The following is a 26897-nucleotide window of genomic DNA, read 5'->3' on the forward strand; positions in this document are numbered from 1 at the left end:
TTGGTCTAATTGGGAGCAGTACTTGTTGGAATTAATCGTTTGGTTTTCCAGAAGGAGCTCGTAATGGAGGACTCCTTCCAATCCCACCATAGACGCAACATCACCTTTTTTGGATGAAGGCCAGCCTTTGGTGTGGTTCATCTTGCTTGCCCCATGATCTCTTCTGTTCCACATTATTGTACAGTATCCACTTTTCATCACCCGTAAAAATGTGTTTTAAAAATGGAACGTTTTTGTTATGTTTAAGTAGAGGATCGCATGAGGAAATACAGTCAAGAAGGTTTTTTTCACTTAACTTATGTGGAACCCAAACATCAAAGTGATTAACATAACCAAGTTGGTGCAAATGATTTTCAACCCTTGATTTGGATATTTTGAGCATGTCGGCTATCTCACATGCGGTATAACGTTGATTGTTCTCAACTAATTTTTCACTTAACTTATGTGGAACCCAAACATCAAAGTGATTAACATAACCAAGTTGGTGCAAATGATTTTCAACCCTTGATTTGGATATTTTGAGCATGTCGGCTATCTCACATGCGGTATAACGTTGATTGTTCTCAACTAATGTCTAGATTTGATCGCTATCAACTTCAGCTGGTCTACCCAACCATGGTGCAGCATCCAGCGAGAAATCTCCAGCACAAAACTTCGCAGAACACTTTTGCCATGTTCCATCGGTCACAGCACCTTCTCCATACACTGCACAAATCTTTCTTTGCGTTTCAGTTGCGTTTTTACCTTTCTTGAAATAATAAAGCATAATATGCCAAAAATGTTGCTTTTTTTCTTCCATCTTCAGTATTAAAATGGCTACACAAAAATTCACCAATTTTGATGTCTTTTTTTAAATGACGCTGATTTGACAGCTGTCATATACAATCTAACAAAATTGTTTCAAATGAAGTTAAAGACAACTAAGTGCTACTAGAGCCATCTTACAGAAAAAACAGAACAAACCTTTTGGCCAACTCAATACTACAATTATTTAAAATTTTCCTTGTGAGCAGTTCCTCAAGTTACTCCGTTTTGTGAGAACTGAAATGTACCTCTATATACAGTTGTCCCTCGGTATTCACAGCAGCAGGGTGGGAGTGGGGGACTGGTTCCAGGACTCACCGCAGATACCAAAACTAGTGGATGCTCAAGTCCCATGGTTGGCCCCCCATATCCGCAGGTTTCAACCAACTGTGGATGGTGTACTATGTTTAGCTCTGAGGTTGGTTGAATCCAGGGGTTTGGAAGCCGTGGATATGGAAGGCCAACTCTATCTCTATATTTGTATCTCTATTGTGCACCAGAAGAACAATATCTAAATTCTAAGACTTCTCTTCCCAACTTTCATATGTTCTAGATCTCTGATTTGAAATCCTTTAAACAATGATTTTAAACTACTGGAAATTCAGTCAGAGGCAGAAGGATAAGAGAGGTAGAGAGTAAGACAATGGGCTTTTTTTACATCAAACATCAAAAAAATGCAGAAGAATATTTGTTTGGCAAAACAGTAATTTTTACTTTGATGGCCAGCTTTTCTCAGTAAATCCTTGAATTTCTAAGGAGCAATTGCACATGAATTTCTACAATGGCAATGACAGCTGGGTATCTAAAAGTCAAGGGACCTTTTAGATTATAGTCAGAAGATAGTGCCATGAATATGTAACAGGATAGTTTAAATCACAGGCCATCTTATTTTAAAATTATTTTAAATGACATTAATATTGCACATTTATATTTTTATATTAATGTAGACATTATAAAGTGTCACTTAATTGAAAAAATAGCTGCAGGTGCTAAATGTGACTTCTCCTATGAATTTGGGGATCTAGTAGTAAAATGATGTATTCTGTAATTATGATGAACAAGACACACATATTATGAAAGATATTAGACAGCCAAGCAGGCCCTAAAGCAAATCATATTTTTATCTATGCTATAAATAAAGATAGGGTATCTTTCACATGTTATTAAGAAAATATTAATCAAAATGTTATATAATACACAATTTAATGTAAACTTGGAATTTGCAGCATGTCAATGACAACTACAATTGGAAGAGTATATGCTCTGAATGAAGCCTAGGAAAGAGAGCTATGGTAGGATCTGTTGATGCCTAGCTAGCAGGATTCAAGAAGAGTGATTATGCATTTGGCAAACAAATATTTTGGCCACTCAGAAAGATTAAATAATTTGCCTGAGGTCTAGTTAGTAAACACACTACTCATTCTACTTCTGTATAAGGTCATTGGAAAATCTGCCATAATCTAGTCTAAACAGGGCACTAAATTATCCATTTTCCATGTAGATTCACAAACCATGAGTGGTCTTCTGACATCTTGCTTTTCAGATATCTTGATAACTGGAAGGCAGTATTCCATGTAGCATTCTTGGTATTTGCCACTATAAATTAGTAAATTGGCACTTTCATCAAGGTGTCTGCCAGATTTCTGCCCTAAATCAGTTTTTCTGATTGTGATGATTTTTAGATGAACTGAAAATTTTTTAAATTTCAAGCTTGAAAATCTGAGCCTCGGCAACCCAATCAAGAGCAGAACACTCAGTGGAAAATGCCAGCTGGACTTCTTCCTTCTTAATAACCAAACTGGTTACCACATTTTAGCAATAATGTTTGTTAATGGTCTGAAAGATATGAAGAGAATAAAAATTGTGTTATACTGGCTTTACCAAATGGCTTTACCATTCATATCTCAGGATGTCACTGAACCAATAAAGTTATGCATTATGTGGACCTTAATTCTTATCAATAAGGAGGAATTTATTTATCATATGACAGTGGTAAGGACCTTGGGGTAGCCATGTTTATAATGTCAAGATACAAGACCACCAAGGTATGTAGTAAAATACACACTGTTGCTGAAAACTCTAAATGGACATTTGAATATCAGGAAACCTAAGTTTATTTAGACAAAGATACAAAATATAATTTTGAATGGATTCCTGCTATAGATCTTAAATGAAAATCTGACTGTACAATCTTAAACATTCTAAATAAGTAATAAAGGACTTCTGTTTCTGGGTAGGATGGAGTAGCTAGTGGCAGAGCAGTGCTTCTGCCTAGAACAACTAGAAAAGCTGGAATAAATGCAGAAAGCATCTATTTGAAGGCAAAAAGAAATAAAGAGGCCAAGACTCCAGAGAAGGACGAACCTGAGAGTGGTGAGCTCACCTGTCACCTCTCCTACCCCAGTCAGGTGCATTTCCCAATTCTGTATGCTGACAGGAGGCTGATCATGAGGCTTTACTGGGGAACAGAGAAAACAATAGAACTTTTGACAGACACTAGTGGGGATGGGGGTTCAAGCACACAGCTCATCTTCATCTCAGAATATAGACAAAACACTGGGGCTGAACAGGACAGTGGATTAAAAAACCCAAGCAAAAGCCTCTGAAAAGCAGAGTGGAAGTTTTTCAGCTATCTCCCAAGACTCCCCAAATTGGAGACCTGCCAGGGGGAGAGACCTCAGAGAATGCACCAAGCTCTAACTTGAAAACGCTGAGAGCCCAAGGTCAACAGAATAGATGGAGCATTGACAGGACTGTACCCCGGACTCAACTCCACTAGCTCCTGATTGGCTTAAGTGATCTTCAACCAACACCCACCTAAGGAAAGAAGATAGCACCATTTGGAACACCTACAATTTTTTTTAAACATAACGCTTGGCATTTGATAGATAATCGCTCATCATCCCAAGATAGGACGACACAGCTGGAAACCGAGAGAAAAAGTAGACAATAGAAACAATTCCAGATCCAGATGTTGCACTTAGCTGACAAACACTTTAAAATACCCATGATTAATATGGTCACGAAAGTATAGGAAAGATGGAGAAAGAGAGGATAAAAAAAGAGAATTTCACTGGCAATATAAATCTAATAAAAAAGAACCAACTGGAAATTCCAAAACTGAAAAATATAATTTCTCAAAAGGAAGTTAGTAAGAAAAAGGATAGACCAAAAAACATGCAGTTTGCAAATATGTAAACTCCCTTATGAGTGCAAATTGGAGAAGTACACAATGAAGAGATGGATATAAAGATATACTGAAAAAGAGTAAAAATCTTAAAGATAGATAGATAGATATGTTCTAAATGTTCCAAGTAAAAAATAACAATTGTTTTTTACAGTAAAGCACCAATATAACATAAGAACATAGGTAAAATACTCAGCAAGTTTTCTCTGATGCATATGGATAGTATTAGATAAATTAGAATTATTTAATGCATATTTTGTTTCCATACAGATTTAAGAAGACTGGTCTTTAAACAACAAAGTTTGAAACAATGAAGATAAAGAGGAAATTGTAGCTCAAAGTAGATGAGGGTAGTTAGAGCCCAACTCTTCCAAATGAATTCAGGCTCCAGACTGAGATTCATCACATGTCAGAGTACTGAGAAAATTGCAGATGTCAGTCATCTTTGCAAATCTACAGAAAATAGGAGAAGGGCCAGAAAATTAGAGAAAGGAAAATGCCCTGATTTTCAATTGGGGGAAAAGATGGCCTATGTGATTTACCTGTCAGTAAGCTTTACACTGAAAACCAGGGCAATAAAGCCATCATTGATCAAGCAGACTGTGAGCACTTTGGAAAGAATCCTATGATCACTAGGAGTCAAACTAATTTTTGCCAAGTTATAATATACAATTGATAGAATACTAGGTAGACAGACCTTCCTTTGAGCAGTGTCTTCCATTATAGACTTAAGAAAAAGGGGTTAAAATAAAGTACTATTGGGAATGTCCATGATTGTTTAAAAGACTGGTTAATCAATTGATTGCTTAATGGATTGGGGTAGCAATCTGCCCCTCAGACACTTTTATTAAAGATCTAACTGCAGCCACAAGAGGCTTACTTATTAATATACAGAATTAAACCCAGGAGAGAAGGCTAATGCAATAAATAGCAGGCTCAAAATTAGTTTAACAAGATGGAATCATGAATCAAAACTAACAAAGTGATATAAAATAGGAATAAATATAAAGGTTCACATTTGTATGTAAAAGATAAATAGGCGACATGGATATAAAATGGGAGAGAACTAGCCTGGCAGGAACTGCAATAAAAATGTAATGCAATTGCTGTTTTTCCATCACAGGCTTAATATGAACCAACAAAGTGAAATAATTGCTAAAAGTGCTAATACAATCTTAGGTCTCATTAGTAAAGAATGATGTACACTTTGTACTCTGTGTTGAAGTTGTACTTTACTTCTTGTTTACATGTTATGAATGATATTGACAAATCATGGAAAATTCTGGGAGGGAGGATTGGGATGAAGAAAGAGAGAAAGCTACCTCCTAAATGATAGAAAGGATTTATATCTAGTTCACTGCAGAAAAGACTCAAATTAGATTTTGCAACTGTTTTCAAGGTTTGAAAAACTTTCCTGTGTAAGAGAAATGAAATATGCATACATTTTTTCCCCTGTGGAGCTACAGAGGGTTAGAATCAGATATGAAGACAGAATCGACTTAACATTAACAAAAAAACCACTTTCCTAGCAGTTGGCATTTTCTAACAATAAAATGAACAGTTTCGTAAGGAAGGTACTTGAGATATTGAAGGAGAGGTGGATTAACCATCTTTCAAGAATTCTGTGGAGAACCGTATATGGGCCTGAGGTTAATATAATGATTCTAGGATACTTTACAGATATAACTTAACAACTAAAGTTTAGGGTACATTTCTAAATATAATGGAGCTTTCCTATGAAAAGATCTGGTATTGTGAGAAATTCTTCGAAATGAAGATTCATCCTAGATGTTGTCTTTTGCCTCTGGAAATCTTGTAAGGATCTTGTTGCATGCTTTCCATATAACTCAGAACTTTTGGGTGATCTTCTGAGGACTCTATGTAATAATAATGGTGTTACATTTGGATTATAGTCACTCTTTCTTGTTAAGAGATAAAATAGCCTTCATGTGATAAACTCACAAGAGGTCTAGGAGCAAAGAAGCACATAAATGCTGGGCTTCAGGACTATTCTAGGTTGAATGGAGCTAAAAAGAACTCCCTAAACCAGCACAGCTGAATAACAGACAACTGAGCTTTTAAATTTATGATTCTGACTTTGAAAAGTGCTCCTTGAAGAAGGTGTAACTCATTTAATGTTATTCTCACCATATTTATTAAATTCAGGAACTTGAGCCCGAGGTCTTGAGTTAAAAAGCTCCTCTTTAAAAACAGCTGCCACTGCTTCTCCACTGAGTCAGAGTGACACTCAGCTTCAGCATCACCCTCTTCCTTTTGCAGGATATCAGTTTGGTAAAACTCCTTTAGGCCCTGACATTGCTCCTCCACCTTAAAAAAAAAAAAAAGAATATAAATGAAAGTTAAGAACACTTAAAAACATTTTTAAAGAGAAAAATACTAGATTCCAATAAAAGCCTATATAAAACTTAATTGGAACCTACATTTCAGAATTCTTTAAATAGTTATTAAATATTGTCAACTTACTGAAAAGACATGAAAATCTATTCAGGTTGTTGACAGATCAGACTGACTGCCACTGGGTAGTAACTTGACCTGACAAGTTTATTATCCAGAAGCCCTATTTACTGTAGCCAAAATCATATTTATGTATTATATATGTGTATGTTTTGCAATTGGAGACAGCTTATGTCAAAGACCAATGTGGTTCCATTTAAAGCTGAGTTTTATAATTCAGGAGAAAGATAAACATATGCAATCAAGGAATACAAATCAGAAAGAAATGTAAGTCAGTGAAAAGTTATTCATAATTAGTAAATCACAATTTGCTTCTCATCAGTGATAAACCAGAACAAAAGAGTACAAATAATTATGAATTTTCTGTACATGTATTAATAGTAAACTGCCTCCATGAGCAAATCTTACTGAGGTTCATTCCTTCACCTCCCTAGAATTATATTTTCTCATTTGCTAACCAAGGTAAGCAATACTAGATTATTTTAAATCACTCTCTTTGGACAGAGCTTATATAAAATCAAATGTGCCTGCAGAACTAGATCAATTAACTGGGTATTGTAGAAATGGTAGAAAATTTTTGACACAAGTTTTTATGCATTTTGAATAATACTTAATGGCCAATAGGATGAGACTCAAAGAGCTCATAATTACTGAAAGCAATGCAAACGGGATAAGAAATTTCAGGCAACGGTTAGTCACTATATTTTCAAGATTTCAATATCATTCTTAATTTAATGAGTGCTGCAAAGGGCACTTAGAAACAGAAGTTGTCTCCTCTTTTTCCATATTCCATTTATTCATGACTCTGTTTTCCTGATGCTTGTTTCCTCAGCCCAGGTTAATCTTTCCTCAGTTTTCTGCTCCTACTTAATCCTTCATGAGACAGGTAAAATACTACCTCCTCCATGGAGTCTCCTAAGATTCCGTAGTAAGAATTAAGCAGTTACTTCCTTGGGTTCCCAAAGATAATTCTGGGAGAAAGAGAACCATAAACAGATTATTACAACACAAAGGCAAGTATGCCCACAGTGCTCTGGGCACACTGAGGAGGGACCACCAGCTCTACGTAAAGTAAACAGGCAAGAATTTCCCAAAGGAAGCGACATTTTTTTTTTTTTTTTTTTTTTTTTGTGGTATGCGGGCCTCCCTCTGCTGCGGCCTCTCCCGTTGCGGAGCACAGGCTCCGGACGCGCAGGCTCAGCGGCCATGGCTCACGGGCCCAGCCGCTCCGCGGCATGTGGGATCCTCCCAGACCGGGGCGCGAACCCGGTTCCCCTGCATCGGCAGGCGGACGCGCAACCACTGCGCCACCAGGGAAGCCCAAGGAAGCGACATTTGATGTGTGTCTTTCAAAATTGTCCAGGGTGAGAGGGAACAGGAGAAGCGGGCCCCAGATGGAAGGAATAACGAGTGTGAAGGCACAAGTGTGAAACAATGGCTGGTTCAGAGCATGATAAATGATCTTGGTGTGGGTGATGTCCAGATAGCACAAGCTGAGTGGTAAGAAAGAAGTGAGAGTGATCATTGTGTTGGCATAAAGCCCTCAGTAGGTTTCAACTTGTTTGCTACTATACTCAACAAATTGTGACACACTCTCGTTAGTTTGAAACAACTGACAGCTATCACAATGACTCGGAATCAGCATGACAGCCATCAGTACTTCAATGGGATAGTATGCTACAGGCGGGGGTGTCAATATCATGGGCTGTCGGTTTTGTGAAATTCTTAAAACATAAACTTTAATTCATCCTCCTTTTCCAACTGTTCAAAAAAGCCTCCTTGAATGTAAGTGAGCATGATGTCATTATAGAAATTCCCTTGAATCTGTACTAGTTTCTTTTTTAAGTGAATTAATGATCAACTTTAATACATTACCCATTTGGGGGTAAAAGTTATAACTTGCTTCATACATTACATTTGTCATATAACCTGAATTTCAGGAAGTGACATGATCAGATTTGCTTTAGAATGACCATTTTCGGAAAGGCATAAAGGGGAGAATGATAGGAGGCAGAGAGAAGAGGCAGATACGGTTTCTTTAAGCTGGGCAAGGGATGATGAGGACCTGAACTGAGAAGGTGATGGTACAAATGAAGAAGGGGAATTCAGAAATCTCTTAGGTTGTCTCTAAAGACAGACATGGGATAGCATGGCCTTTGATGTTTGAAAAAACAAAAGGGAGGAGATTGGGAGCTAAACTTCAGCTCTGATGTTTACTACCCGTTTGGTCTTACATACCTAACTCCTCAGAGCCTCAGTTTCCCTCATTTGCAAAGCAGGGATAAGAGTAAATAAACATAGGGATATTATAAGGATGAAATGAGATCAGGAATGAAAAGTTCAGGGCCTAGTACAAAAATAACTGCTCATTAAGAAAGGGATCGGAACAGACTTTGAGCTTCTACATAGGACTTCTGAAAGACAGTGGGGACATTAATCCAATGCCAAAATACAGAAGGAAACACGTTTGAGGAAAAGATAACCAGTTGTGTTTTGTTGAACTTCAGGAAGCTACAGAATACATAGGTAATTAGTATGATTGGAAGTTGAAAGCATTGGCCTGGAGCTCAGAAGAGCTGGGGTTGAGGAACCAGTTTTGAGTTACCGGTAAATTGAAACTATAGGTGTGTTTGTGGGAGTGCGGGTGATTTTTGTAGGGAACGTGTACAGAATGTACAAAAGAGCGAGCACAGGCAAGAACTCTGTAACCCACCACACTTCAGGAACAGAGAACCGAATCAGGAAAAAGAACAGATAAAGAAGTAGACTTATGTGAAATATCCAAATAAGGCAAATCTATAGGGACAGAAAGCAGATTAGTGCTTGCCTGAGTCTGGGGGCAGGGGGGAGGGGCAGTGGAAACCAGGACTGACGAAAAGGATTCCCCAGGCCTCTTTTTGGGGTGATGGAAATATACCAAAACTGGAGTGCAGTGATGGTTACACAACTTTATACATGCACCAAAAATCATTACATCCTAAAATAGGCGAATGTTATGCTATGTAAATTATACCTCAAAAAATCCGTTTTTCTTTAAAGTCAAAGGAGGTGAATGTGAGTAACTGGGTTAAATAAATATGGCAGAGAGATTAAGTGGGATAAAGATTGACCGTTTCACCTGTCAGCTGGTAAGTAGTAAGGATAAGCTCCTAAGAATGGAGTGAAGAAGTGCAAAGGACAGGATTTAAAAGGGGATTAAACCAAGTGGCAGCGAATGAGGATTAGGGAGGATTGGCAAGAAGAGGAAAGAAATGTCATCTTCGCATCCCAAGAGTCCAGTTGTGAATGGAAGGAAAATTACAGAGTGGTGGCCTTAGTGAGGGTAAGACTATTTGGGCAGAACTGTAGACCAAAGAGAAGGAAGCAGCGGAAAAAGCAAATTTTTAAAATTAGAGGATGGATGCTGAAGCTAGATTCTGAAGGATGTAGGAGCAGACAGGGAGGGACTGATGGCTGATTAGTGCAGCACACATGCAGAAGCTCCACTTTATTGGTGACAGTGGAGGAAGGGTGAATATGTCAGTGGGTTTGGAAGCTGAAGGAAGTCAAGGCAGTTAAGCTCGATGGACTCATTTTTTTCAGTCACATACAAGGTAAGGGCGTAAGCTGACATTTAGGAATGGAAACTGCAGTAAGAAGTTTGTGACTCACTACTGAATGGGCACCAACTAGGGACCATATGAGGGGCTCAGCTGAGCCAAAGACCCATAAATTTGTAAGAGCACCAATCAGCACAATTGTATGATTTTCCACAGGAGCGTCTGGAAGCTTGGAAAGAGAAGCTGAGTAAACAGAGTGTTGGAGTGATCTAGTATTGGGAGTTGGCAAGTCAGGGTAGAAGGCAGGGAGTTGAGGGCATGGGGAATGGAATGGAATTGAATAAGCACAAGCTGGTGAGAAAAGAGAGAAAGCCTTAAGGGGTAGGAGATTGACAGACTGAGAGCACTGCCAAGGTGAGGACACGAGGCTCTGCCAGGTAAGAAAAGAGACTAAGTGAAAGCTGGGAAGATGAAAGGACATGAGGTCCTTCTGGGAAAGTTCTGTTTGCAAAGCTAAGGTTCCAGCCCTAGTCCCAAAACTCCTGGTCCCAGAGGCCAGAGGGGGCCATGGAAGTAGGCGCTGAGCTAGAAGCTAAGAAGGTACATTTTTGGCAATGAAGATGCAGAAAACCAAGCACTACTTTGTACCTTCTCCACCTTTTCAAGTTGAGATAAAAATGCTCATCGAGGGACTTCTCTGGTGGCGCAGTGGTTAAGCATCCGCCTGCCAAGGCAGGGGACACGAGTTTGAGCCCTGGTCTGGGAAGATCCCACATGCCGCAGAGCAACTAAGCCCGTGCACCACAACTACTGAGCCTGCGCTCTAGAGCCTGCGAGCCACAACTACTGAAGCCCGCACACCTAGAGCCCGTGCTCCGCAACAAGAGAAGCCACCGCAATGAGAAGCCCGCACACCGCAATGAAGAGTAGCCCCCGCTTGCTGCAACTAGAGAAAGCCCGCGGGCAGCAACGAAGACCCAAAACAGTCACAAATAAATAAACTAAATTTTAAAAAAAAAGATTCTTTCTTTTTTAAAAAAAGTGTTCATTGACAGAACAACCTGTCAGCTGTAATACCTTTGCCTAACCCTGAGAGTTCCAGGATAAGAAAAAATTTTTTTAAAAAATCCAGAATAAAGAAAGATGTGGAAAAGGAGGCAGTGGTTCCCTGAGATTTCCAGGGTCTGTGCGTGCCCTTCCTCTAGAGTGGTGAGAACTCAGACTCTTAAGAGAACGAGAGCTGGCAGAGGAATGTGGACAGGCAGGATGTGGTCGTGCGAGGTAAGGGTGAGAGTATTGGGAGGGTGGCGGGAGAATGCTACCTAACTTGGGTTGGCTTTACCCTGAGTGAGCCTTGATGGCTCTACCTCCCACTCAACCAGCAGCCCCTCCCTGAAAGGAGAGTGAACCACGCGCGCCTGGGTGCATTGGGACCAGAGTTAAATGAGTTGGGACTCCAGCGCTTTGCTATGACTGATGTCACCTTCAAGAACCTGGGACCTTTAAGAGATGGAATTCTAGTCTACCAGAGGGAATTTTACAGATTATTTAGTACAAACCAGTCAAAACAATGCCTCAGAAAAAGCTCTCAGGGAAAATTATTAAAAAGCATCAAACAAGACAGATCTGAGACTGGACCCAACAGCCTATAATTTCCAACTGTGTGGATTTTAAATAAATCACACAAATTGCTTAGGTATTCAAAAAGATTCATGACTTATTTTTAAATAGAAAATGACTTATTTTTAAATAATTTTGTTTTATGTTTAGGATATTGTAAATATTTTTAGGCCATAGTAAAAAGGGATTCAACACAGCCACTTTGCTTATTTGTCTGTATCTACACATACACACTTGTATTATGTTTTTAGTAAAATAACTTACTCTTTGAGCCTGTGTATGGTGCCTTGGAGAATAAAGGAGCTATAAGTGAGTACATGCACTGGGGTGGAGGATCTGGAACGACCCACGAGGGTTCTGTCCCCTTAGAAAGCAGGAAGATGGTCAGAGGCCATGCTGCCAAAGAGGTCAGCCCATAGGTACCGTACCTCCTCTGATGACTTTAGAAATGCCACATAAGTTTGCAGGACTTGTGACCTGGAGCTGAGGCTTTGGCCAAGTATGTTTAATTCTTCCTCTAGCCACTTAGCTTTAGAAGAAAGCGATGCCACTTCATCAGGTTCAAAATCATTTTCCTCTGTCAAGAGTTTTGCAGCTGCTTCTGATTCATGTGATGTCTCCTATGAAAACAAGGCACAGGAGGTCAGAAGCTGACAGGGGAATCATGAACACTCACATTCCAATACCTTCTGTACAGCCACCTATTATGATTATTAATTGAACTTGTACCAAAACTCTCCTCAATGAAAAAGGCATGTATTTTAAAATTCGAAAAAAAAAGGGCACCTTAAAATGAAAACCACCTCAAATTATTCTTTCAGTCTATCAGCTATATGTCTTATTTAGAACATTCTATGTCACAAATAGAAGAAAGTTTGTTTAGTAAGAAAGGTTGTAAAACACATTGGCAGACATGTTTAAAATAATTTAAATAAAATAATTATACATGATGATTGCGTTATGAAATTTACCAGTAGCTCTAGAAAATTCTTAAACTAATTTTGGTATATAAGAGATGACAAGTTTATAGAAATTGTTTACTCATTTTTTAATTTACAAAAAAATGCCATATCAAGTATGCAGTCTTCTTAAAGTCTCCATCTACAACAGTTTTTAAATAAGTGTAGGGAAAATGGTACAGATGAAGTGTGAATAACCCAAAGAGTCAGAGAATTTGACTTGCTAGGGTTGCTCTCCTATGTCTTCTTCTGAGTGCAATTTTTGGCACATGAAATCTAACCACTGATTCAATGGACGAGTAGGTATTGTAGGCACTATTTACACAACTGCCACAGAGCTGTGTAAAATTTCACGTGAGGCCAAGCTAGGATTCAAGCAAACATGAAAGACAGAAGCTCCACTCTCATTTAGAGCAAGGAGGGATTGCTCTCCTACCTGTATTTAATATGCTTCCCAGGTACTCCACCAAATGAAGGTAATTTTAATTTACAGGAGTTGCTCCCAGAGAGCACTCTGGGAAGGAGGAAGTGGAGGAGATTCTCCCCTTGAAGTTTCCTCCTTCCCTCTAAAATTTTTTAAATTAAAAAAATGAAGGGACTTTCCTGGTGGCGCAGTGGTGAAGAATCTGCCTGCCAATGCAGGGGACACGGGTTTGATCCCTGCTCTGGGAAGATCCCACATGCCGCGGAGCAAGTAAGCCCGTGCGTCACAGCTACTGAGCCTGAGTGCCACAACTACTGAAGCTCTTGCTCCTAGAGCCCGTGCTCTGCAACAAGAGAAGCCAACGCAATGAGAGGCCCGCGCACCGCAACAGAGTAGCCTCTGCTCGCCGCAACTAGAGAAAGCCCGTGCACAACAACGAAGACCCAATGCAGCCAAAAATAAATAAATTTATAAAAAAAGAAAAAAGTACTTCTGTAAATAAAATATATAAGGCTCTCTTTTTGTTTGTTTGTTTTTCCAGTACACAGGCCTCTCACTGCTGTGGCCTCTCCCGTTGAGGAGCACAGGCTCCGGACGCGCAGGCTCAGCGGCCATGGCTCACGGGCCCAGCCGCTCCACGGCATGTGGGATCTTCCCGGACTGGGGCACGAACGCGTGTCCCCTGCATCGGCAGGCGGACTCCCAACCACTGCGCCACCAGGGAAGCCCGCAAGGCTTTCTTTTTAAAAAAAATGAAATTGAGTTCAGGCATGCATTTCATTTTAGACATTTTAAAAAATGAATTAAAAACAGCCCATTAATAATTGGTTCATCTGTGAGTTTCAGGTGGCAGTGCTGTCTGTGAAGGAGACTCTTGGATAAATTAGGAGTTTTGGATTAACATGTATGCACTCTATATATAAAATAGATAATCAACAAGGACCTACTGTACAGCACAGGGAATTCTACTCAATATTCTGTAATACCTATATGGAAGAAAAATCTGAGAAAGAATGGATATATGTATATGTATAACTGAATCACTTTGCTGTATACCTGAAACTAACACAACACTGTAAATCAACTGTAGCCCAATATAAAATAAAAATTAAATTAAAAAAAAAAGAAATGATGGAATAGTGAGACCATTTCCTAGAGACCTGGGCACTTGTCTCGCCTTCCTAACCACCTGCTGGGGCAGGCAGAGACTTCATGCAGGTTTGGAGCTGCTAGCAGGAATATCTGAACCTAAGTCCCATGTGAAAGGGGTGAGAGGGTGCTAGAGAAGGTGCCAGGCAGAGGAGGGGGCAGTTTCTGTCTCTAAACATTGGGTATGCAAACAAGATTGTGATTGTTTTGCCTCCTGGAATCTAGCACTGATGCATGTTGCTCTTGGTAATTTTCTCTTGCAACTTACTCTAGCAGAAAATCACAAATAGCCTTGGAGAGGTGCTCCCCTGCCTCAAGGAGCTGCTAACATCTCCTAGGCTAGGAAAGAGGGCCAAATGAGTGTTTAGCACCAGGCTATAATGCTGAGCTTCCGTGAGCTCAAATGCCCTAATAAATGCACCTGTAAATATAAATAATTTAGATACACATAATGGTAGGTGTTTTTAAGTCATTATCTGCCAGAAGACTAACTTAGAATTGCAGCCCTCAAGAGAGCTAGGATTAAGTTTTATGGCTACTGAAAATAAAGAAAAATCATATTTACAAAACCATAACCATAATAATAACTCTCATTTTATTTACCTTAGCTTGTTTATCTAGTTCCAGATATATTCTCAAAATCTTCTCTGATTCAGAAAGGCTGGAACCGACATCCATTGCATTAGAAATTACTGGGCTGATTTTCTGAATGGACATTTCCACCTTTAGGAATAAAGAATATATTGCACCCTTAGTAATATATATTGGCACATATGTACGCATATGTGTAGAGGAGATAAATATTACTCTCTACTTTCCCATTATACTTTAAAGGTATATCAATTTTAATCTAAAAATAGTTTAATATTTCAGAATGTCATACTTAAATTCATAATGCTGCTTTTCGTATGAGGTAATACTACTGACTCACCAATAGAGGATATATGTTTACAGATATTTCTTTTATTAACAGCGATGAGATGTAGGCAATAATCCATATTCTCTAAGAAGTTATTATCTATATTACCTAGAAAGGATAATTCACTTGTCAACACATCAACAGAGATGAATTTTTCTGGTTCATTAAGTCATGATCATACACTGTACACTGAAAGGGGCCCAATTTACAGGGATATGTTGAAGCAGAGGTCCAGCATAGGTATTAGATCACTTTATGGATTACTATATTTACGGCTGAGGGGCCCCGGGGCAGCACCACATGCTGTACATGTGATAACAAAACACAGAAACACGCTTAGGCATTTATTTGATGAACATGGGGGACTATGATTTGATCTGCAATACACATGAATTACTGAATATAGTGAGCTTTAAAGGGTTCTATTCAATTCACGTTACTGCCTTGCTCTGACTAGAGTTCATACTTCCCAAAGTCAAACTGGCTCTGACTTGGCAGTAGCCACACAAGCAACAACAGCTGTTTGAGTTTCTACTGTGTTTTCCACCACCAACAAATTCGCCTGAATCTCAAACTCCAGGGAATGCAGCACTACAGCTGCTGCCGTGTTTGTAATCTCCCTGGATCCGAGCCTCAGAGCAAGGTTCAAATTCCCATCTCTGGATCAATAACAGGCGAGGAGGCAATTTAGATAGAGACTTGGTTATTTAATGACCTCTCCTGTGAAGTCTATTAATTCTACTTGTGTAAGTCAGGTATATAAGTCCATTGTAGCAAATGAAAAAACATCATTGAAAATTTGAGACCCAGCCTTTACAACATGGTTCATTAGCATTAATGTAATTGAGATATTACTAGTTTTTGCTATAACCCCGTCTACAGACAAGTAATTTTTTTTAAATTTATTTATTTTATTTATTATTTATTTTTGGCTGCCTGGGGCCTTCGTTGCTGCGCGCGGGCTTTCTTTAGTTGCAGCGAGGGGGGGCTACTCTTCATTGCGGTGCATGGGCTTCTCATTGTCGTGGCTTCTCTTGTGGAGCACGGGCTCTAGGCTCACGGGCTTCAGTAGTTGTGGCAAGAGGGCTCAGTAGTTGTGGCTCACGGGCTTAGTTGCTCCGAGGCATGTGGGATCCTCCCAGACCAGGGCTTGGACCCGTGTCCTCTGCATTGGCAGGCGAATTCTTAACCACTGTGCCACCAGGGAAGCCCCCAAACAAGTAATTTTTTATTTAGTCAAATAGTAGCTGCCTGGTTTTATTCCTCTTTGAAAATGGGAAATAAAATTCTTCAAACCACTATATTCACTTTGTAGAAAGGATTTTCACACATATGGTTTTATTGAGTGGCCATGTCCTTTGTGCTGTCTTGGTTCAATAAATTATGATAATGGCAATTTATTCCTGGAACCCCTAAAACTCATCATTTTTGGTATCTATCTGCTGTTCTTGTGTTGTGTGGTGCCACGTTAACCAAAATGTGCACATTGGAATCATGCACAGAACCATGTAAATCAAGGAGGACACAGTCACAATATACACATGGTTCAATTAACACAGTTCTGTGCAAAGTGAGAACTGCCTTTGTGTAAACATGTTCTGGGCTGGGAGGCAGGGAGGATGACACTTCTAGTTTTGGCAACCTGGGGCAGGGATGGTTGATGAGCAGTAGTGAACTTCATTCTGTTTGAATATAAAGCCTAATGTGGGATGAAGAGAATCCTAAGGAGACACACCCCTACCCTCCCACCATGCCCACATGCTGCAGTTCCCATACCATCATCTATTATCACCAGGTAAGGAGCTGCATCTAAATAGTAGCTTATGCATAAAATAGATAACCAACAAGGATCTACTGTATAGCACAGGGAACTATACTCCACATTATGTAAAAAACTTTAATGGAAAAGAATCTGAAAAAGAGTATATATACATATATATAAAACTGAATCGTTGTGCTGTACACCTGAAATTTACATATCATAAGTCAACTTTACTTCAATGAAAAATTAAAAATAAAAAAAACTTATGCAAACCAAGAAATAAATAGTAGCTTAAGGAGGACACATTTTATGAAATTACCTTTCTTAAATAGCCCTCCACTGAGGCTGTTAATTGCTGTCTATTAAGAGCAAATTCCCTGTGCGCTGAACACTGTTCAGTCAGATGATCAACTCGCCTCTTGATGCATCCCATCATCTCATGGACACCGGTCACCCGAGAGCTGAATGGAACAAGCCAGCTGTTAGTTCACTCCACCCTCATGAACCTTTCATGATAAGTATGACTTGATAAAAGTTATTAAGCTTCAGGCTTTAGGATAATAGAAGTTAAGAAGCTGTAGTCCTGGTACAGCAGAGAGCAAAACCAAATTATGTTGTTTTGTTTAAGTCAGTCAGTCCCGAGGGAAAAGATGAGTTATGGGTTTTTGTAACCAGGTCTAATCTTCTCTTCTAAAGGTTCACTTTTTAATATTTCTTTAAGATATTTTGAGAAGCTTACGGCAAAAAACACAGTATGTTTGCCAAGAGTTTTCCTGGGGGTGTTATTTAAAAGCTTCATTTATCTAAAGATGCTCTTTGAATAGAAATGTAGATCAGCCAATTAACAAAACACTGAATGATCCAATAGGGTAAAATATTTATGTAACACTAAGGTCCTAGTTCTGGATACTTACGAATGCTCAAGGCTGTAATCATTAGGTGAAAACCAAGGTATCACCAACAATGAGGAATCTGATGTACTTGTTCATAAAAAGAAACCAAGCCTCACATTGTCATTTTGTACCTGTGCTGGCCTCATGAGAAAAAGAAAAGTGACATGACAGCTCATAAAATGAAAATGTCTTTAAAACAAATGAACTTTGAGTTGGACCCCATTTGCTGTGGTCTAAAGACACATTAGCAAGTTTCCTAACCATTTCCAACATAGGCTTACTAGCAATGCAAGACAATGAAAGGACATTGCTGGTCCAGTGAGCACTTTAAAATTTTTCAACCTATCCCTGAGATAGAGCCTCTCCCAGCATATAATAAGTTGAAGTCTTTAATTTCCTATCAGTCATTTCCTTCCAATACTCATAAAGATGAGCTGATAACTCTTACATTTAATTACCCAGAGCTTTAAAAGATATTGGAACAAGATACAGATTTCAGTAGTTCTACCTCAAAAAATTAATTTATGACTCTGTAAAAATGAATTGAATTAGTAATGAAATGAGGGCAGGATCCCAACTGCCTGAGAGGGAATGTGACTTCACAGGAATGACAATGAGGCTGCCAAAGAGTTTAGAGGTCATCAGGCAGCTTGAGAATCTTGTTGAATGCACACGGGATTCAGGTGTGTCCTGTGGGACCACTGGAGTCCCAGAGAAGTTTAACTGGAGGGGAAATCTTATTCCTGACGCCTAAGGTCCCACAGACATTACACTTGAAACAACTTGTTTCACATTTTAATAACTCAGAGACAGTGAAGAGTATAATCAAGAAATCAGGAGAGTTTAGCAAATAATCCTTGTACTTATATCCGCAAATTCTATAAAAATATTATATTGGTAACAGGAATCATATTTTAACTACATTTTAGACTTTGCATGCTAAAAAGGCACTTAAAAGCCCAGTTCTCCTATATGTTATGGTTTTTCTGTAGAACATGCAAATTTGGAATGAGAAAGATAAATAAAAAGAAAAGGTGAATAAGAATTGTGGAAAATAGGTACAGAGAATAAAGCTTGTCAAAGTAAATGGGTAAACATTTTCTAAAAATAATCCATTTACTGTGACAAGGAACCATTTTTAATGTTTTAAGTAATCTCTTCTAATTCTCATAACTACCCGATGATCTGGCTTATAACTGTTATCTCTGTTTTGCAGATGAGCAAAGTGAGGTACAGAAATGTTCAGTAACTTGCCCAGGTCACATTTATTAAATGGTAGGGCTGGGATTTGAAACTATTCATCTGATCCCAGAGTCCACGCTCTTTACCACCTCATAGTACCTTTTCTGAGTCCATGACACATGACGGGGGAGGGGGGGAGTATTCTAAAATTTCACTTTCCCTTGAACTCAGTGTTGATGGAAACAGGATTAGCCTGGCTGGCATGCTCTTTTGAAATTGGCTGGCTTCTCCAGGTAATGAAATGTCTGTCTGTAGTTTGCAAACTGACCACTAGAGGGGCACGCTATCTTATTCAAATTCACATCTTGAAGGCCCCTCCAGCACAGAAAATGGAAACGGGGAAACAAAAACAAATCAAGCATTCCTTCCGTAAAAATATTGCTCTCTAGCAACTCACAATTTTAATTTAAATGAATCACAACGAGCCAAATAGGATCTCTCGCTGTCTTTGGATGGATCCTTCATTTTTGCGGTACGCGGGCCTCTCACTGTTGTGGCCTCTCCCGTTGCGGAGCACAGGCCCTGGACGTGCAGGCCCAGTGGCCATGGCTCACGGGCCCAGCCGCTCCGCGGCATGTGGGATCTTCCCGGACCGGGGCACGAACCCGTGTCCCCTGCATCGGCAGGCGGACTCTAAACCACTGTGCCACCAGGGAAGCCCAAGATCATTCATTTTTAATTTTCCAATGACTTATCAGTCTTATTTTGTGGTGATTTATGCCTTATCCTGTATATCTATTGAATTATAAATTAAGGGAAAATACAACATTCTTTTCATTCATTTATCCTCTGTAGCCCTGAGCACATAGCCTTATAAGAAGTAGATCAATGCATATTTTCAAGTTAAATAAAGTACACTTTGATCATTATTTAAGGGAAGACAAGACACAGATTTAAGGATCAAGAACATATGCACAGATAGTTACTGTATTAAAAATGTCACTAGTAACAGTTTCTAATTATTTTTAAACAAAGAAGACTTTGCCCTTTGCCCTTTGCCCAGTTATAGAAGTTCTAGGCTATCCAAAGACTGCCCAATTTCTTCTTCGATGGTTTAGGATTCATAGTTAGGTTGACTGATACTTCCCTCCGCTGTTTCAAGCCTTATAGGGACAGACTGAATTGCCTGTCCCATGTGCATTCCCTTCTTATTTGTGGCTTAGACCCCATCCTTAGTACAAGAAGTTCTCAATTATCTTGCTTACCCTAGCCAGCTCCTATTTTCCTCTGTCCTCAGCTAGATCCTCTCTGTCTGATCAGGCATTAATCCCTTCCTTCTACCTGATTCCCAGTTGGAGTATATCTGTCACACTCCTAATCCCAGGGCCTCTCCCTCTCCATTCCTCCTTGGTGAAAACCTAGTCTGCAGCTTACAACCAGCCCTATTCTATCATTTTCATTTGGAAACATGAAACACTGATTCCAGACATTTCTTCTGAACATTCCAAAATATTTTTTTTTTCTTTTTGCGGTACGCAGGCCTCTCACTGTTGTGGCCTCTCCCGTCGCGGGTCCGGACGCGCAGGCTCAGCGGCCATAGCTCACGGGCCCAGCCGCCCCGCGGCATGTGGGATCCTCTCGGACCGGGGCACTAACCCGTGTCCCCTGCATCGGCAGGCGGACTCTCAACCATTGCGCCACCAGGGAAGCCCTCAAAACATTTTAAAACATGTATAGCACGCATATTGCCAATTTCCTCAGAGCCTGAAATGCAGATGGTTTGATCAAAGTAAAAATATGACCTCACACTCTGCCAGCAATTCTTACATGAACTGAAAATAAATTAATAGAATTCCATCAGCCACCCAGAAATGAGTCCTATCGCTTCACAGTAATATTAAATAAATGATGGGACAAGAATTGGGGGCGGATAACAGAAACTTGGTTGATGGGAGTGCCCGGGCATTTTGTTCTGACTCTGAAGCCGCATTGCTCATGTGCTGCCTGATGGGGTGGGAGAGGAGCTACCAGTGGACCAGCTTTCTAGGCCTAACAATCTGTGGCTCTGTAACTTGCATTGGAAATACTGCTTGATCTTTGGGCTGCCTGTCTATGAATGGATTAGATGGTTCCTGCCTGTAGTATGAGCATGGGGTACATCAGATTATTCCTGACATTGACTTTGACTTCTTCAAGCATCACAGATACTCTGGAGTGACAGACTGTGAAGGTTTCTTTAGACATTTGTTAGAAACTCCTTCATGGGAGTATTTTCTCCCCTATTCATTGAGCCAGGAGAGGGGAGGGAAGGGGGAAAGAAAAATGATTGATTTTATTTTTCCCTCCCAGAGAGCAGAGACATATTGACTTCTGGCTCACAAATAGACTGTTACATTTGCTGTATGGAAGCGGTTGCCCTGTCTTTGCATCTGTTACAAACCAGGGCTGCGGGAAGAGAATAAATCCCAATGTTAATGTGTTCTAATGATTCTTTCCTGAGAGCAGCAAGTTGCTTTCAAACCTTTCATAAATTACTATTGGCAGCCCATCTGGATTAGGAGCTGAACCAGATGCTAAGCACACGCCAGCTCACTCTGTCTCATCAGAAGGAATCAGCTGATCGTATTTTTCTTTCTGTCTATGGACAAATTATACTTTGAAAATGGGAAAAAAATATCTTCCTTATCTCTTGACAGGAACGCTTCATGTTTATCATTTCTATTTTGGAGGAAACAATCGCCACTATCTAGTTTTCAACCCTACTTTGAAGAAGTGCCATTCGAACTGTGGAAGTGATATGTATGTTTTTACAATAATTTTTTTCTGACTTAAGTTGTACACGTTGAGAATCACTGCCCACCAAACATATCACACCCACATGCATCTCTTGTATACACATGACAATAAAGAAACAGCAAGTAGTAAGTGGGGCTGAAACTACAGGGTTCCTGGGTTCTGGTCCAGATCCATGCAGAGATGCCCACATGTTCCATTCCTATGAGGCCAGAGAGACCAAAACATGTCCTACATGAAGGGTCCCATAGCTGGGATTCTCCCTGAAATCAGTAACAGGGATGAGATTCTCCCTCTTGTAAAAGGAGTTTGAAAAACGCTATAGCCCACTGCTGCTGAAGCCAAGGAATCAGACATAGCAGAGCAGTCAGGAACCCCGACTGTGCCCCAACTTGGATTTCTGGCTGCACCTCTGAGAGCCCCAGTAGCTCTATGGGAGCTCGGGTGACCCTGATCAAATAGCAGAAGACTGATTCTGGACAGGAGACCCTGTGAGTTCAGGTGGAAGTCATTGCAAAGCTGCTAAGGAGAAAAGAAAAAAGAGTAGAGAACAAAGCAAGGACAATAAAGCTGAAGAACAAACACTCCCCATCCAGAAGGACAATCTAAAATTTCAAAACACATGAGGAACATGAATCCTAAGAAAAGACACTCAACAATCAAGAGCTAAATGTACTCTACCGGAAATGAAAATAAGTAGAACAATCTTAAAATGACTTTATAAATATGTCTCACATCACCAGAAAGATAAAGGAAAAATGAATACCCATAATAAAGAAACAAGAAACTCTGAAGCAAAAGCAGTCAGAAGTAAAACAAAATTGGATAGGAAAAAGAATGAGTTAGGAATCCTAGAAATGAAAACAATATAGTTATGAAAACCAACCAAAGAATTCAATGGCTGAAAACAAAGGGAAAATTAACAAAAGAGAAAAATCAATATGAGGAATTCATTGGGAACACAATGCAAAGAGATAAAGGAATGAAAAATATGAAAGATAGTTCAGACATCTAAGACAGACTGGGAGCCTCCAACATTCTTCTACTGGGAGTTACAGGAGGAGAGAAAAGAGAGAAAAACAGAAAATCAATATTTAAATTGCTGAACATTTTCCCTGATTGATGACATAAATCCTCACATAAAAGGGGCACAGTAAGAGCTAACCAGACAAATATTCTCATTTGAGGTAATTTAGAAGATATAAAAATACATTTTAATGTATTTCCTTCCAAAAAGTTTTTCTCTTGGCAGTCCTTTCCACCCCTTCCCCTCCAAAGTTAGTAAGATGCCATATACGTGATTTGGATCTTACTTTATCCTCTTAACATTTTATTGTGAGGATACTCTCTGTCTTCAAATATTCCTCAAAAACACTCTTCTGATATTGGCTTAGATTATTCCATACCATGCTTGCCCTTAAACTATTGAAACAGTTTCCTATTTTCTGAAAATATTTAGGTGGTTTTCAGGTTTGTACTATTATAAACAACACTGTAATGAGCAGTTTATTCATATATTTGTCCACTCACATCTCTTCCTCTCTTCTTTCTGGTGTTCCTTCCTCTCCAAGCCCTCTCACTGGACAGTACTCCCCCTCAGTTGTCCAAGGCACAGATTTCTGCCCCTTTAGTCAGGCTTCCTCTGTAGACCCTGCAGTTTCAGACCTTCTTACTCTGGGATCCTTGCTATTTTACATCACATCATCAGTATCATAAATGAATAAATTCATATTGCAATGAGTGACTCCTAGATATTTTACAAGAACCTAATCTAATTAGTCCGACATTTAATAGAAAGGGTAAACTTTGGGTGCATTCCACACTAAGAGTTTCAGAATTGTACAAGCCTTAACAATGGTAACAGATCCAGATTGCAATTATGACATTTACTCAACCCCTAAAGAGAACAACTTAACACAGACATGAAAATATTTGGAAAGTGGCTGAGTTAACACTGTCATAACTCAACTTTGCAATTTCCTAAATTTCAGTATCTGATATTTACCATCTAAATATATCATCAAACTTTTTTAAGAAAAGTTATTTTAAGTTCTTAAATGCTTGGTAGAATTCCTACAAAATGTGACAATAGACGACTCTGATACAAAGGGATTTCTGATTTTGTTTCTTTGTTTTGTTTTATGTTGTTGGAGGGTGGGGATTATTTTTGTTTGTTTTCCACGTAAGATCTTTTAAAATATTTTTGCTATGACATAAACTTTCCTTTATGCCACACCAGCCCCTTAACATTTCAAATCAAGTCACCTAGTATGTAAATACTGAGATAAGGAGCATAAAAGAGGTTTCCTACATGGTTGACCTTGAGGGCTGACCTCAAGCTGACGTCATGGTCTGGCTGGGGAGATGATGCTGTCACAAGTCAAACAACTAAGAAATGAATCAGAACACCACAGAGTAAAAAGTGAGATAGAGCTGACAAATACAAAGGAATTAAAAAACTATTGTGTGGTAGGTATTGATTAGGTTCATCCTGGCTAGAAGATGTAGACCCTTCACCCATCTTAGATTATCAAATTCAACAATGGTCTTCTCAAGTCTCACTCCTTCACTTGACCCATCCTGGTCACAGGAGCTTGGGATTGTGTCTCTCTTCTCTGAAGAGGTGGCCCTAACACCCACTGTCCCCAGGGCTTCCTCAGACCTAGATCACACTCCCTTGACATGTCATTCTCTTACTGGCCGTTAATAGGGTTCTGAAGACTCAGGGCCAGGTTTATGTATCTTTGACTATCCTTGAAGCCCAGTGCTGGTATGTCATATGGATGCTCAATAATGTTTTAAATAAACAGAAAGAAAGAAAAACTTTGCAGGGAAGGTGAGACTTGAGTTGAAATTAGAAGATAGATGCAGCACATTTTAAGTGTGTTAGAATAAAAGAAAAAATCCACATTCACTAAGTGGTCAGCCTCCTTGCTAATGACTGAAGTTGAAAGAAAGGAGACAGAGCTAGCAACCTAACAGAGCAGTTCAGACCTGCACTCACTCTACCCCTTACCACTGTGTGACAGGTAGTAGGTAAGTTATTTGAACCTCTCTGAGCCCCAGCTTCTACACCTGCAAAACAGGGACCATGGTAATAGAAGTATCTGTATAACAGGGTGGCTTGAGGATAAAATTTGTTAATGTAGATAAAGCACACAAGCGTTGCCTTTATTGCCAACAAGCATTTGGACATAGTCTAACTCCCACCTAACTATTTTATCTTGTCTTATGCCTTTTCCCCTTGTCACCCTCTCCTCCAGCCACACTGTACTTCTTTCTGCTACACCTTTGCTCTTTTTCTGCCAGGTCCACTCATCTCCCAGCCATTTGCATGGTAGCTCCTTCTCCTTAATCTTTCCCTGACTACAATGTCTAAAATGGTCCCCTCCCCACAGTCACTCTGTATCCCATGTCACTTTTTATTTTTTTCATAGTTCTCCTTGCTGTGTAAGAGCATCTCATCTGTTGATTTATTTGTTGGTTGACTGTTTCTTCCCACCAGAATATAAACAGCATGAGGGCAGGCACTTCACCTATCACATTAGATGCTTGGGAGCACCTGATCTACAAAGACACTCAATAATATTTTGGGAATGAGCAAATGAAAGACTGAATGAACCATGCTCTGTCTAAAGTTCATTATCATTCACAATATCAAACAGGGTAAGTAGTGGTAGTCAACATAAATGAAAATCATGAAAAGAGAATGCAAAATCCCAACTTATCCCTGTTTCTATTTCTCTGTAAAATATGAAAATATGAAGAATCAACATTAAATAAATAACAATAAATGTTAGAGCAAAAGGGCAATACTTAAGCTTATATGAAAGCAAAGTATTCAGTCAGGATGAGGTTTATAAGCTTAAGTTCACCACAACAAGGTAGAATAAAAACTGGAACAGTCTTTTATGCAGGAACAGAAATTGAGTCAATGCTGAAGCAAGTTTACCTGTAAATCTTAAATTAATTTTAGCGACAGGAAAAGCCAAATGAATACTTTATAAGGTAGTCTGGTCTTAGTGGGTGTTTCTATGTTTTGGAGTTTTGTATCTTTTTGAATTATAGTTTTGTCTGGATATATGCCCAGGAGTGAGATTGCTGGATCATATGGTAGCTTTTTTTTTAGTTTTTTAAGGAACCTCCATACTGTTCTCCATAGTGGCTGCACCAATTTACATTCCCACCAACAGTGTAGGAGGGTTCCCTTTTCTCCACATCCTCTCCAGCATTTGTTATTTGTAGACTTTTTAAATGATGGCCATTCTTAATGGTGTGAGGTGGTACCTAATTGGAGTTTTGATTTGCATTTCTCTAATAATTAGCGATGTTGAACATCTTTTCATGTGCCTGTTGGCCATCTGTATGTCTTCTTTGGAGAAATGTCTATCTAGGTCTTCTGCCCATTTTTTGATTGGGTTGTTTGTTTTTTTGTTATTGAGTTGTATGAGCTGTTTGTATTTTTTGGAAATTAAGTCCTTGTTGGCCTCATTATTTGCAAACATTTTTTCCCAGTTCATAGGTTGTCTTTTGTTTATGGTTTCCTTGTTTTTGAGTTTTGAATTGGTAGCTCACTGTGAAACACAAAAAAGGAGGTTCCTAGTTTTTGGCCAATTATGGAAAACTTCACCCTCACACAAGGTCTCTGACCCAGCACTTCCAATCACCACAGCTTCCTGTGGCTTAATAAATGCAGTATTCTGCTTGGCAGCAGGGTACCTTTGGGCTACCTTTACACTCAGTGCTCAGAGATGATGCTAAGCAAGGCCTTAGAGGAGGTGAGGGGGCCGGAATCCAGAGCTTTCAACCTCACTGTAAGCCTGGTTTGACCATTATCAGATCCCATGATAGGTAACTCGCATCATAACTAAATGCAAACGAATGCACTAAAATGCCTTTGGTGTTAAAGTGTACTTAGGTTATGTCACAGATATCACACTCTGAAAAGATAATAAACAATTTAACAATGACTCAGAATTATCACCTGAGCATTAGGGAGGAAATAGAAGGGCAAGGAAACATGTAAATAACCATCATTTATTTTGTGAGGCTGCTCCAATTTCAAAGGCATTTGATTCCAGGTTAGAAAAACAGTGTGGATCTGTTCCTAAAATAATGACAAAGTTCTCAGATTTACTGGGAAGCTTCATCTTAGATAAATGTGAACTTCTGAAGTCCTATTTTATTAACT

General features: G+C 39.4%; 1 protein-coding gene across 12 annotated transcripts in view; it reads right to left on the minus strand.

Annotated features, from left to right (window-relative positions):
• The window catches only part of CCDC141 (coiled-coil domain containing 141), a 210708-nt gene that overhangs the window by 57393 nt on the left and 126418 nt on the right, over positions 1 to 26897 (minus strand). For all 12 annotated transcript variants that reach the window (XR_008618774.1, XR_008618778.1, XR_008618777.1 and 9 more), the window contains exons 9-12: positions 17158 to 17299; positions 14761 to 14880; positions 12054 to 12245; positions 6140 to 6319 (exon numbers count right to left, since the gene is read on the minus strand). Coding sequence is in view for 6 of the 12 variants with exons in the window: in XM_055088821.1 (XP_054944796.1) it covers positions 6140 to 6319; positions 12054 to 12245; positions 14761 to 14880; positions 17158 to 17299 (634 nt within the window). In the remaining 6 variants the exon portion in view is untranslated. The remainder of the gene's footprint in view (positions 1 to 6139; positions 6320 to 12053; positions 12246 to 14760; positions 14881 to 17157; positions 17300 to 26897) is intronic.

Source organism: Physeter macrocephalus, chromosome 2 (genome assembly GCF_002837175.3).
Source record: "Physeter macrocephalus isolate SW-GA chromosome 2, ASM283717v5, whole genome shotgun sequence".
In the NCBI taxonomy this organism is placed as follows: domain Eukaryota; kingdom Metazoa; phylum Chordata; class Mammalia; order Artiodactyla; family Physeteridae; genus Physeter; species Physeter macrocephalus.